The following is a 14,440-nucleotide window of genomic DNA, read 5'->3' as shown; positions in this document are numbered from 1 at the left end:
TTTCCCATGTTTTCCCACACATCTTTGTTCTCAGAGTCAACCTTTTTTGTTTTGTCGCCTTCCCATTACGGCCATTACCATAATATCACTAAAATTATACAAAGACATTTACCTCTAAATGATTCCTTTTCTTCCCCATTTTATTGTCTGAGGTTTTTCTGAAGAGTCTGCTGTGCGCTCTCTCTCTCTCGCTCTCTCTCTCTCTCGCTCTCTCTCTCTCTCTCTCTCTTTCTCAATAGTGCCGCTATCACATATTCAACCTTAGGGTTACTTGTAAAGTACCGAAATTTGATGAAAACGGATAATGGCGAAAGAAATGCGCAGCTGAACCGAGAACTAAGTGTGCCGCATACGACGAAAGCCTGGAAACCAGATGAAAGATGTCTCCAAGAGTCTATAATGATGAGGAGACGTATGATTTTATACACATAGCGGTCACCCGTAATGGAATATAAGACCTACATTTACCGGAAGGCCAGAATTCATATCTTGCATCCAGTATGGCTGATGACAGAGAACAATAGTTGTATTTATGTATAGCCCTCCTATTTCCCAGCGTTAGTTCCTGTACAGCAGTGTTTCTCAACCAGTGTGCCCCAGCTATTGCAAGACTACAACTCCCAGCATGCCCGGACAGCCAAAGGCTGTCCGGGCATGCTGGGAGTTGTAGTCTTGCAACAGCTGGAGGCACACTGGTTGGGAAACAACTCCCATCATCCTCTAGCAGTATTTGACCATATATATCATTATATGCGATTAGTAGGGTCTGATCCCTGTAATCCGCATGATCACATGATCATCAGAGCCAAAAGATGGTTGGATAGGCCATCAATGTGTATAGAAGCTGTACTGACCACCATATTGGTCGTCACCCAGGTTTCTTGAAAAACGCAAGAAATATAACACAACTTTGCGTTAGAGCAGTGTTCTCCAAACCATGGCTCTACAACTGTTTCAAAACCACAACCCCCATCATGCCCTGACAGCCAAAGGATGTCAAGGAATGATGGAAGTTACATTTTTGCAATAGCTGGAGAGCTATAGGTTGGGGATTACTTCATTAGATTAGGACTACACAGTGATTTCTGGTTGCACGGCCCAAAAAATCGCCATGCCGCACGACACCTTACGTTTTTGCTATACAGTTCCCGTATCAGGTTTTTGCTGAAAAACGGATTCCTCAAAACCGGACTAAACTGTATCAAAAAGTGTGTACAAATTTCAACCTATATGTCCGAATGTCCGGTTCCATCCGTTTTTTAAGAAAAAAACGTATACGTCTTAAACTTTTCACTCCATTTTGTATAAAGTTTCACTTGTTTGATTGCAATTCCAAGAAAAAGACTGAACAGAGCCAAAAACCGTATGGTGAAAACCTGATGGAACCATACGCACTTACGGTTCTGTACGGTTCCCATGGATTCCTATGTTTAAAAAAAAACGTATGCGGTTTAATACAGTTTTTCCCCCGGACCAAAAAACGTGGAAGATTACGGTTTTGGGTACGGGAAAAAAACTGACAAAACCGTATAAGATGCAAAACGGACTAAACCGGATGATGCTTTTGACATACCATTTACAATGTTAAGTCAATGCATACGGTTTTCTGTACGGTTCCGTACGGTTTTTAACTTGAGGCCGTATACGGGAACTGTATAGCAAAAACGTGGTGTGCATGCACCCTAACTCATACAAGTCAATGGGGTTGCATTGTGACCCACAAGTGGTCATGACCCCAGAAGTTGCAAGAAACGTGACCACATTCACTTGTATGAGTCGCAATGTCGGCAAAACAATTCGATTATTTAAGGTCGCACGACCAGAAACCGCTGTTTAGCCCCAGCCTTAGAGGATAAGTTAAAGGGGTTATCCGGGAATCGAAAAACAGAGACAGTTTCTTTCAAAAACCTCTTCCTGACTGTCTCCAGCTTGGATGTGGTTCTGCAGCTCATTTCCATTGAAGTGAATGGAGCCAAGTTGTAATACCACACCCAACCCGGTGACAGACAGGGAGCGGTTTTTAAAAGAAATGATCTCTGTTTTTTTATTTATTTCTGGATAACCCCTTGAAAGCTTTATACTAGGAAACTAGTTGTTGATCTAAAGGCTAATGGTAGATAAATGTCAGCACAGCTGCGGTGCCGGTGGTGCACATGGTGGTATCCCATCAGGTCATGATACAATTTACAGGACGCGTTTCGGTGCCTATGGCCTTCCTCAGGTGTCTGATAAAGCTGAGATAGGCCGTTTGTGCCCAAACACGTCCTGTAAACTGTACCGTGACCTGATGGGAATAAATGCTCAGTAATTGTATCTATTCGGTGAGTGCTGGGATCTTTATGCTACATTGATCTAAAGGCAGCTCCCACACTGGACTCTTCTTACTATACTTTGAATATTGGACCTATTTATTATTTACTGAACAGATGCGCCCTACAGTAGAGATGATTGTAGGAATCCATTTTACCTGGTTGCCGGCTTTGTCTCATTTTGCATTGTATGGCTGGAAAAAATAAAAAAATCTTCCTGTATTTGACCTTGTTGATAAAATCTTCCTGCACACAATACAAATCCATATGAACAATCCCAGGGATGTTTGCACATGCTGAGAATGAAGATGTATATATGGTCTGTGACCTTTAATAACGCTCCTCTCCTTGTTTACGAGCGCCGTGTACCTGTTACTGCTTCCCTGCATCCCTGCCAAACAGGTTCTTCACTAGTAAATTCCCTGTGCATCAGGTGCTTCTAATGCGTAAACATTGGGCTCCCCTGTGGCTACTACAGAGACGGGCATGAAAGACCTCACTGTAACACGTGAAGAAAAGCCATAGTAATACCAAGTGATGTAGAAGACGCAGTTAACTGGCACCGAATGCTTCGCAGCACAATGAGGGTCATTTATTAAACCCTTTTGCACTTTGCAATTATATTTTTGTTCTTGAATCGGAAAATTTTACCTGCTGAATAGGAACGTGATGAAGATTACAAGGCTGGAAACTTGTAGACCTTTTTACAGCTAAGGTTCTTTCTCTAATGATATACAGCCTAGGCAATACTCTGCATGCTAAATTTCTTGCACTGATATATTGTAGAAAAGTTCTATAGCAAATAGAGAGTGTCAGCTCACCCTCTGCAGCGTTTACTCACAGGTGTTAAACTTGTAAAAAGAACATTTCAGCCAAAAGTATCATATAAAACTTACTTTTATTTCGGATTCAAGCAAGTGTTGTAAAAGAAGTGCTTTACATGTTTTGGGGAGGGTTCACCCCTTAGTCATAAACTAAGCAAAATTTAAAACACTTGAGGCAGGGGTTTTAGGTCGTTAGCTTCACTGGCACATGTGCTTATCAGAGTGATCATCATCTACTGTAACCAGGGCTGGTGCAAGGATTTTTGCCACCCTAGGCGAAAGCTAATATTGCCACCCCTTAACCCTACCCATTGTTTCTGCTCTTTGATACGCCTGCCTTTACTACTGGAGGAACAAACCTCCTCGTCATGTAATCACCTTACTACTGTGGTGACACACTGTAACAAACCCCCTCTTCATGTAATCTCCTTATTACTGGAGTGACACACTGCAACAAACCCACTCCTCATGTAATCTCCTTATTACTGGAGTGACACACTGTAACAAACATCCTCCTCATGTAATCTCCTTACTACTGGGGTGACACACTGTAACAAACCTTCCTCCTCATGTAATTACATTACTACTGGGGTGACACACTGTAACAAACCTCCTCCTCATGTGATCTCCTTACTACTGGGGTGACACACTGTAACAAGCCTCCTCTTCATGTAATCATCTTACTACTGAGCTGACACACTGAACATACCTCCTCCTCATGTGATCTCCTTACTACGGTGGTGACACACTGTAACAAATATACATTATAGAGACAGTGGTGCTGGCTGGGAGGATGCTTCGGATAAGCGGCGGGTGCTTCAGATGCTGGCTTTCTTTGCAGCGGGCAGAGCGGCGCCCCCATCAAGAGGGCGCTCAAGGCGGCTGCCTATTTTACCTATAGGCAGAACTGTCCCTGACTGTAACCATAACATAAATTCCTGGTCCCTATCCTTCCACATACAGCATTGGATATATTACGTATAGACGCTCACAGTGTGTGTTTGCCCGTGTGGTTTTACTGTCCAGTAAAGATGGCAGGATGAAAGGAAATGGATGGATTTAAGAGATGGAAACCATTCCGCATTAGGCAATTAAAAAATTCCGGGACGATTCTTCTGATCTAAAATTAACTGGTTAAGGATGGAAAAAAAGAGAATAATTTTTAAGTGTCTGGTCTTCTGCTCATGTAATGCGAGCCATACACAACCACTACGGTTATCCTGAGCATGTCCTGAACAAGCTATTGCATGTATATACTCTTGTCCTAGACACGCTGTTTGTTGTTACAAATGTTCCCTGACAGATCATTATGATTACACGTGGAGCTTTTCACAGTAATTGGCCAAGGATCTCCTATGCCGGGCAATGCAAAAGAGAAATATTCAATACTCAAAATCAGGTTTGTCTTTTTAAAGGGGTACTTTTTTTTATCAACTGGTGCCAGCAAGTTAAACAGATTTATAAATAACTTCTATTGAAAAATATTAATCCTTCCATTACCTATCAGCTGCTATATGCTCCACCTGAAGCTCATTTTTTTTTCTGTCTGACCACAATGCTCCCTACTAACACCTCTGTCCATTTCAGCACTGATCTAGAGCAGGGGAGGTTTGCTGTGGGGATTTGTTCCTGCTCTGGACAGTTCCTGACATGGACAGAGGTGTCAACAGAGAGAAATGTGGTCATGCAGAAAATAATTTCAAAAAGAAAAGAACTTCCTTTGGAGCATACAGCAGCTGATAAGTACTGGAAGGATTAAGATTTTTAAATAGAAGTAATTTACAAATCCGTTTAACTTTCTGGCTCCAGTTGATTTAAAAAAAAATGTTTTCCACCGGAGTACCCCTTTAAGAACTCAATCTGGAAGCTGCTGATATGGCTCATAGACCCACAGTTGGACAAGGACTGGTCCAAGAGTCGGGCAATAATAGGGACACAAAATTGTAGCTGTATCTAAAAATGTCATTTCCCCGGTCCCTCCCACTGATAAAAAAAGGTGCATTGTGGACATTAGAACCATACTGGATTTATAAGTACCCTGTTTGAGCATTTGCTTTGGGATCTTTTTCCAATTTCTGGAGTAGATGGTTTCTCTCTAGCTTTTTTTCAGTAGAGGACCCAACAGTACCTTGGCAGTATACTGTTCTGCAGTGAGCACCTTGCAATGCTTTGTTTCACCTGGGGTGGTGCTGTTGGGAAACTGAACACTTGCTGCTTGGTTGCACTCACAGATTACAGCTGATTTCTGGCACTCACCTTGTGATCAATATAGCGTTGACATAAATGGGTTGTAACAAAAAAAAAAAGAAAAAAAAAAAAGTGGGCAACATGGCAGATAAAGTTACCCAGAGCCTAATGGTGTCTGTCTCGATGATGAACGGTATCAGAGTTTATTTTATTGTATATATCTATAACCAGTTTACTATATACTTAATGAGTACGTTTGTCGTTAGCGCTAGAGTGGCTTTTACTGTATGTGGCGGCAAGGACAGGGCTACATTGTAGATGTTGCTAGGTAACGGACATAAAGACAAACAACCCCTGTCACAAAGTAGCTTAATGCAGAATTCAAGCATGAAACAAATGAATTGACTTGGTAAACAGGGCAAACAAAACACTAGACCGCCGCTTTGGAACTTTCTTTGCCCATAAGCGGTGTTGTGGGGCATTTCCCTAACTGGCAGAGCAGACATTATTAATCATTTATTTTTTTCAGCTGTTGACTGATGCTATTCATGGAATTGTTCTTGTCTGCAAAGTTTCCCCTCGACTCCAGGTATTGTCTCAGTGAGTGGACTCTTAGCATTACAAGGTTTTATTGAAGCAGTAAAGTGGGGTGGATGGTGGGGTGGGGGGTCGGGGGTGGTTGTGGGGGGGAACCAACCATAGCAGACACCCGACAACAAAAGTGCTTGGTGCAGGAAACGTGAAGAGGGATTCAACTTGTAATTCATGGCCCACTCTGCTGTGTCTCGCTTTCTACATCAATACACTCATCGCTCCTATTAGTCAAAGGGATGCGCCCAAACCATTGCTCCTCTCCTAGCAACTGCTACCTCCGGGACAAAAAGCCATCTTGTCTGCTGCAAGGGAAAACAGACGGAAATTTTGGGGCAAACAATGGCAGACACACGTTTGTTTGCATCTCATTGCAACGCAACAGTTTATTATGTGATTAGCGATGATCGAAGGCTTTACACCATACGGCTTATTCAATAAACTGGACTCTGCTGTTCTAGTAATTCTCTTCTCCATTGTGTTGTATGGACATCTGCACCGGGGAAGGTGTTATGTGAGCAGTGGCCATTCATGACTAATAAGGTGCGGAGGAGGAGGAAGGATGGAATAGCTTGAGCAAGCCTCTATGTTACTTATACCAAGCAATGACTACGCAATAGAATTGCTATAATCATGATAATAATAATAATAATAATAATAATAATAATAATAATAATAATAGTAGTAGTAATAGTAGTGGTGGTAGTAGTAATAAATATAATACAATAATAATAGCAGTAGTAATAATAGTAGTAGTAGTCATGTAGTAGTAGTATATTAGTAGCAGTACTAGAAGTTCAATTAGTGACAATAGTAGAGATAGTCGTAGCAGCAAGTTATGGTAGTAGTAGTGATATTAGGAGTAGTAGTAGTTATGGTAGTAGTAGTGATATTAGGGGTAGTAGTAGTTATGGTAGTAGTAGTGATATTAGGAGTAGTAGTAGTTATGGTAGTAGTAGTGATATTAGGAGTAGTAGTAGTTATGGTAATAGTAGTGATATTAGGGGTAGTAGTAGTTATGGTAGTAATAGTGATATTAGGAGTAGTAGTAGTTATGGTAGTAGTAGAAGTAATAGCAGTGACAGTAGTTTTAATCATGATAGTTGTAGTTGTGATAGTAGGAGTAGAAGTTGTTATAGTAGTAATAGAAGTATAGTAGTGACAGTAGCTGTAATAGTGATACATTAGTAGTGAAAGTGGTAGTAGTAGTAGCAGCAGTAGTTATATTAGTAGTAGTAGTAGTAATGATAGTATTTTAGTTTTATGTAGCTGTAGTGATCTTACTAGAAGTAGTGAAAGAAGTAATATTACTATTATAACTAACTAACAATTATTCCTAATAAGGAATAAGGAATATAATATTATTAGAATTTAGAATGCATTATTAGTAAAACTGCTATTATTATGATGATGATGATGATGATGTTTGGGTCATGTACTGGACACAGCACATGTGGTGATAATAATGGTGGCCATACTATACAATGGACCCCATTAACTGTAATAGAATCGGTTGGGTTTCTGTCAGATTGGGTTTCTCCAGAAACTTGGATGGATTCTTCAATGGAGGCTTCTAAAAGAAACTCAGACGTATATGAACATATCTGTGAACAGCGCCTTAAAGGGGTTATCCAGGAAAAAACTTTTTTTTATATATATCAACTGGCTTCAGAAAGTTAAACAGATTTGTAAACTACTTATATTAAAAAATCTTAATCCTTTCAGTACTTCTGAGCTTCTGAAGTTAAGGTTGTTCTTTTTTGTCTAAGTGGTCTCTAATGACACATGTCTCGGGAACCGCCCAGTTTAGAAGCAAATCCCCATAGCAAATATCTTCTAAACTGGGCGTTTCCCGAGACACGTGTCATCAGAGATCACTTAGACAGAAAAGAACAACCTTAACTTCAGAAGCTCATAAGTACTGAAAGGATTAAGATTTTTTAATAGAAGTAATTTACAAATCTGTTTAACTTTCCGGAGCCAGTTGATATATAAAAAAAAGTTTTTTCCTGGATAACCCCTTTAATAGTAGCAGCAGTATTTATACTTATAATTAATATAATAGTAGCAGCAGTATTTATACTTATAAATAATACAATAGTAGCAGCAGTATTTATACTTATAACTAATACAATAGTAGCAGCAGTATTTATACTTATAAATAGTACAATAGTAGCAGCAGTATTTATACTTATAAATAATACAATAGTAGCAGCAGTATTTATACTTATAAATAATACAATAGTAGCAGCAGTATTTATACTTATAAATAATACAATAGTAGCAGCAGTATTTATACTAATAAATAATACAATAGTAGCAGCAGTATTTATACTTATAACTAATACAATAGTAGCAGCAGTATTTATACTTATAACTAATACAATAGTAGCAGCAGTATTTATACTTATAACTAATACAATAGTAGCAGCAGTATTTATACTTATAACTAATACAATAGTAGCAGCAGTATTTATACTTATAAATAATACAATAGTAGCAGCAGTATTTATACTTATAACTAATACAATAGTAGCAGCAGTATTTATACTTATAACTAATACAATAGTAGCAGCAGTATTTATACTTATAACTAATACAATAGTAGCAGCAGTATTTATACTTATAACTAATACAATAGTAGCAGCAGTATTTATACTTATAACTAATACAATAGTAGCAGCAGTATTTATACTTATAACTAATACAATAGTAGCAGCAGTATTTATACTTATAAATAATACAATAGTAGCAGCAGTATTTATACTTATAAATAATACAATAGTAGCAGCAGTATTTATACTTATAAATAATACAATAGTAGCAGCAGTAGTAATCTTGTAGATCTATTATCTTAGTGTTAATCATTGTTGTAGTTGTTTTCTCCTTATTAATATAAATAACATACAAGCGCTAGTATGTTTTATTGCAATATTTGTGTAAGTTGATTAGAACAGTGTTTCCCAAGCAGTGTGCCTCCAGCTGTTGCAAAACTACAATTCCCAGGATGCCCGGACAGCCTTTGGCTGTCCGGGCATCCTGGGAGTTGTAGTTTTGCAACAGCTGGAGGGACGCTGGTTGGGAAACACTGGATTATAATATATTAGAATTTCTCACTAAGTTGAAATAAAACCTCAGAAGGACCCTAAACTTACAGGCTGTCTTATCTCCCATTGCTGTGTACATGAATACTGTACAATCGTTTTCTGTTATCAGCCATTCCAGGCCCAGGAACAGGAAATTCATCCAGTCCCTGCTCCATGATCACTCCTTTATCTCCGACTCTGAGTAGCTCCAGAAACATTAACATACAAATGAGTAAATTGTATTTTTAAAGGGGTACTCCCCACCATTTTTTTGTTGTTGTAAATCAACTGGTGCCAGAATGTTAAACAGATTTGTAAATTACTTCTATTTAAAAATCTTAACCCTTCCAGTACTTATCAGCTGCTGTATGCTCCACAGGAAGTTATTTTCTTTTTAAAATAATTTTTCTGTCTGATCACAGTGCTCTCTGCTGACACCTCTGTCTGTCTCAGGAACTGTCAAGAGCAGGATAGGTTTGCTATGGGGATTTGCTCCTGCTCTTGAAAGTTCCTGAGACAGAGGTGTCAGAAGAGAGCACTGTGGTCAGACAGAAAAGAAATTTAAAAATAAAAGAACTTCCTTTGGAGCATACAGCAGCTGATACGTACTGGAAGGATTAAAATTTTTAATTAGAAGCAATTTACACATCTGTTTAACTTTCTGGCACCAGTTAATTTAAGGAAAAAAATGTCACCAGAGTACCCCTTTAAAGGAGTACTCTGGTGCAGACTACTCCTGCTCCGTCCTGCCCAGGCTGCAAAAAATGAAAATGAACCATCATTCACCTTCCTGGGTTCCTGCGGAGCGCCACTACAGCTGTTCGGTCCTCCGGTCCATCTTCTTCATACTTCCATGTGAACGAAGCGTCACATGGTGCTCAGCCTATTATGGGTCGAGGCAGAACATCGCAACGGCCGGCGATAGGCTGAGCACCATGTGACGCTTCGGTCACACGGAAGTATGAAGAAGATGGACCGGAGGACCGATCAGCTGTAGTGGTGCTCCGCGGGAACCCAGGAAGGTGAGTGATGGTTCATTTTCATTTTTTTTTTGCTGCCCGGGCAGGACGGAGCAGGAGTAGTCTGCACCAGAGTAGTCCTTTAAGTTTCCCTTTTAAGTTTCCGTTTTTTTTTTTTTTTTTACTTTTATTGGAGGTATACATGTGAAGCATACCTCTATACCTCTGATGTTAGCCTCCTCCGATGGATGCCCTGTATACATGCACACTGGCTTATAGTGACCATCATCTGTACTGTTTTACAGAGAGAGTGATCAGCTGCTGCCAGACACCTCCCTTGATGATTATCTGCCAGGGGAATTTGGTCATAGTTGTATGTTGATTATAAATAATTGTATGTTGATTATAAATAAGTCGGCAACATATTTATTACAGCATTAATAATACAATACAATTTGACATTAAATTGAACATTGCGTCATCCATCTATTGTGCAGGTGTGACAAGTCAGAACGATCATAAAATGATGACATAGCCTTGCAATAGGCCATCACTTACGTTTCTGCCGCAACACTAGGGTTGCCGCCTTTCTTGGAAAAAATACCGGCCATGCTAATTTGCATAATTAATTATGTATGCGTGACATCACAGGATACACGTATGCGGGTGACATTTTGTCCTATTCCGACCCCTATAACTTTTTTATTTCTCCTAATACGGGCCTGTATGATCTGTAGCTTTTAACAGTACCATTTTTCTTTTGATGTGACTTCTTAATCGCTTTTTATTTTTTAGCAAAATCGGGAGTTGCAGTTATTACTAACTCCCAGCATGCCCTGATACAGCCTGTGGCTCCACAGCTGCCCCAAACCAAAACTACAACTCCCAGCATGTTGGACTATGTAGTAGTATATAGTATAGGACAGTGTTTCCCAACCAGGGGTGCCTCTAGTTGTTGCAAAACTACAACTCCCAGCATGCCCGGACAGCCGTTGGCTGTCCGGGCATGTTGGGAGTTGTAGTTTTGCAACAGCTGAAGGCGCTCTGGTTGGGAAACACTGGTAAAGCATATGGTGCAACATTCTGGGAGTTGAATGATTGGTTGGATAAATACCGGCCATTGCATTACCGGCCAGGTGGCAACCCTATGCAACGCGCCCCCCCCCCCCTTCCTTTCGTACTGCATTCAACATAGGCTCTTTTATAAGTGGTTATCCAGGTCCATTAAAACAGAGCTAATTTAATATAAAACCAGCACCATCCTTGTTCTTAGGTTGTATGTAGTATTACAACTTGGCTTCATTCACTTCAATGGAACTGAGCTGCAATGCCACGCAGAACCAGGTGTTGTGCAGTTTTTTTTTTTGTCTGTTTTTTTAAAGAAATCAGCTCTGTTTCTCTAGTCCTTGATAACCTTTTTTAACTTTTGAACTTGCCTGACTATTTTACTCTGTCTAAATAGATGACTACCGACAACCAATTGCTCCATGTTTAAGGAGCTATTGGTTGTCGGTAGTTTTCCTAACCAAAAGTAGTTGACTGAGGTCCAAACCAAAGTAAAGGGAAAAGAGGTCCTACTGGTGAATAGTCCAATCTGTACCCCATGTTTTTGGTATAGTGTGTTTGAGTCCAGTGTCTTATGAGTTTGCGTTGTGCATCCGCCTTTTCTTTTTTTCTCTTTTCTCTATCTTTCCAGAACTCCTCACTATGTTTTCTGTCATCCTGAAATGTTATCTGACTAAAGGAGACTCTATCTTAACAAGATCAGCCGAGCAGAGTATTGAGGCACCTTATTAGTGCCAGACAAACTCAATATTTCAGCATTACCGCTCGCTCTTTCTCTATCAGTGATTTTCTTTTTGCTCATTTGTCAAAGGTTAAATTACAAGACAGAGCGCTACCTATAGGAGTATACGTATCGTTTGCATATCGGGATATCGGAGATAAGAGGACTCTATTAGAATAACACGTCCATGAGATCAGACTGTTCGTTCCAGGGGATATAGAATAACTTTATAATGTGGATTTCAATAGTATATAGGACTAATCATCCATAATATTAGTCGGTAAAACTTGAAGTTACCGACACTAGAAGTGTCCGGTAATACGTCCCCTCGAGGCTTCTTTTACACTGCAGTTATGGCACGGCAACGTGACGGACATCAAGGAACACGGGGAGAATAGTGGGATAAAAAATACACTATGCAACGTCTTTTTCTCCTGCTACTACCTTCAACAAACAATGGTGCCTTATGGACCCCATTATAGTAAACAGAATCTGTCTGGACCCATTGATGCCCATTGTGCCCCGTCCGGATAACATGTTAAAGGCACAAAAAAAAAGTGCCTAACAGACCTTTTTCCGACGGGGCAAGAGGAAAGGGGCCAAAGCTACATTTGCACAGGTGGATTTTCTGTTGCGCATTTGTTTTGGCTACTGTACTTGAGTAAGATATTGCCATTGGAGAATGACGGAGGAGGCCATTTCATATGGGTGACCTGCATGCCTACAAACTATTTAACAGAACCAAGTTATCATATTTACTTTGAAGCTTTCACAATATGATTGGAGATATAAGCTAATCACGTCTAATGTATATTGCAGAGACTCATATACTGTATACAGAGGGGATACTAGAGTGACGCAGACATTCCTGTCCTCCACATACTGATCCTTCACCAGATGTGTAGTTATGCTGGTCTCTTAGCAATAAAGGGTTAAAGAGGTACTCTGGTGGAAAACATTATTATTATTATTATTATTTTTTGTTCTTAAATCAACTGGTGCCAGAAAGTTAAATAGATTTGTAAATGACTTCTATCTAAAAATCTTAACCCTTCCAGTACTTATCAGCTGCTGTATGCGCCACAGAAAGTTATTTTTTCTGTCTTTTCTGTCTGATCACAGTGCTCTCTACTGACACCTCCGTTCATGTCAGGAACTATCCAGAGCAGGATATGTTTGCTATGGGGATTTGTTACTGAAATGGACAGAGGTGTCAGCAGAGAGCACGGGGGTCAGACTGAAAAGAATTCCAGAAAGAAATACAACTTCCTGTGGAGCATACAGCATCTGATAAGTACTGGAAGATTAACATTTTTAAAGGGGTATTCAATGAATTTTTTTTATTTGACTATACTACAGGGGCTGTAAAGTTAGTGTAGTTCATAATATAGTGTCTGTACATGTGTGACGGTTTTCTCACAATTCTTATGTGATTTTCACCCCAACATTTATTTTTACCAGCATACAAAATGACTGTTGTCTCAGATTTTTCCCAGCTTGCAATGCGGCCGAGTCCTGACTCACAAGTCAGCTGATGACAGGGAGCCTGTCTACTTCAATGGGTGGAGCGATCACTTGGTGGGAGAGAGATCAATCTGCAACTAATGCAACAGCTGTAGGCACCCTGATTGAAAACCACAGGTCTTTTGAATGGATACAGCTCAGTTTCAATGGGTGGGGTGGCTGATGTGTGGGAGGGAGGAAAATGGAATTATGGGATTTGTAGTCAAAAAAAGAAAAGTCAAACAGGAAATACCAGTTCACAAACAGCTAGACACAGTGTTATGGTAATCTTACAACATAGCCATTTACCCCAAGACAAGCACAGACTAAGACTAAGCATGTACATTACTACCTGCCAGGTACGTACTAAAATACCTTATGCTGGAGAACCCCTTTAAATAGAAGTAATTTACAAATCCGTTTAACTTTCAGGCACCAGTTGATTAAAAAAAATGTTTTCCACTGGAGTACCCCTTTAACCCCTTAAGGACTCAGCCCATTTTGGCCTTAAGGACTCAGACAATTTAATTTTTACGTTTTCATTTTTTCCTCCTCGCCTTCTAAAAATCATAACTCTTTTATATTTTCATCCACAGACTAGTATGAGGGCTTGTTTTTTGCGCGACCAGTTGTCCTTTGTAATGACATCACTCATTATATCATAAAATGTATGGCGCAACCAAAAAACACTATTTTTGTGGGGAAATTAAAACGAAAAACGCAATTTTGCTAATTTTGGAAGGTTTTGTTTTCACGCCGTACAATTTATGGTAAAAATGACGTGTGTTCTTTATTCTGAGGGTCAATACGATTAAAATGATACCCATTATTATATACTTTTATATTATTGTTGCGCTTAAAAAAAATCACAAACTTTTTAACCAAATTAGTACGTTTATAATCCCTTTATTTTGATGACCTCTAACTTTTTTATTTTTCCGTATAAGTGGCGGTATGGTGGCTCATTTTTTGCGCCATGATCTGTACTTTTTTTTGATACCACATTTGCATATAAAAAACTTTTAATATATTTTGTATAATTTTTTTTTTATAAAATGTATTAAAAAAGTAGGAATTTTGGACTTTTTAAATTTTTTTTCGTTCACGCCGTTCACCGTACGGGATCATTAACATTTTATTTTAATAGTTCGGACATTTACGCACGCGGCGATACCAAATATGTCTATAAAAAAAA

The 14,440-nt window shown here is 39.3% G+C and overlaps 1 protein-coding gene across 8 annotated transcripts in view; it reads left to right on the top strand.

The window, feature by feature from the left end:
* ROBO2 (roundabout guidance receptor 2) overlaps positions 1-14,440 on the top strand; it is a 524,692-nt gene that overhangs the window by 40,571 nt on the left and 469,681 nt on the right. For 6 of the 8 annotated variants that reach the window (XM_056559377.1, XM_056559375.1, XM_056559373.1 and 3 more), the window contains exon 1: positions 5,447-5,513. The exons of the other annotated variants lie outside the window; for them this stretch is intronic. In XM_056559377.1, the coding sequence (XP_056415352.1) occupies positions 5,462-5,513 (52 nt within the window). In that variant the 5' untranslated portion in view covers positions 5,447-5,461. Of the gene's footprint in view, positions 1-5,446; positions 5,514-14,440 lie in introns of those variants that run through there. 8 annotated transcript variants of the gene reach the window in all.

The sequence above is a fragment of the Hyla sarda genome, chromosome 2, assembly GCF_029499605.1.
Source record: "Hyla sarda isolate aHylSar1 chromosome 2, aHylSar1.hap1, whole genome shotgun sequence".
NCBI classification, from domain to species: domain Eukaryota; kingdom Metazoa; phylum Chordata; class Amphibia; order Anura; family Hylidae; genus Hyla; species Hyla sarda.
This window is presented reverse-complemented; position numbering and strand designations above follow the sequence as displayed.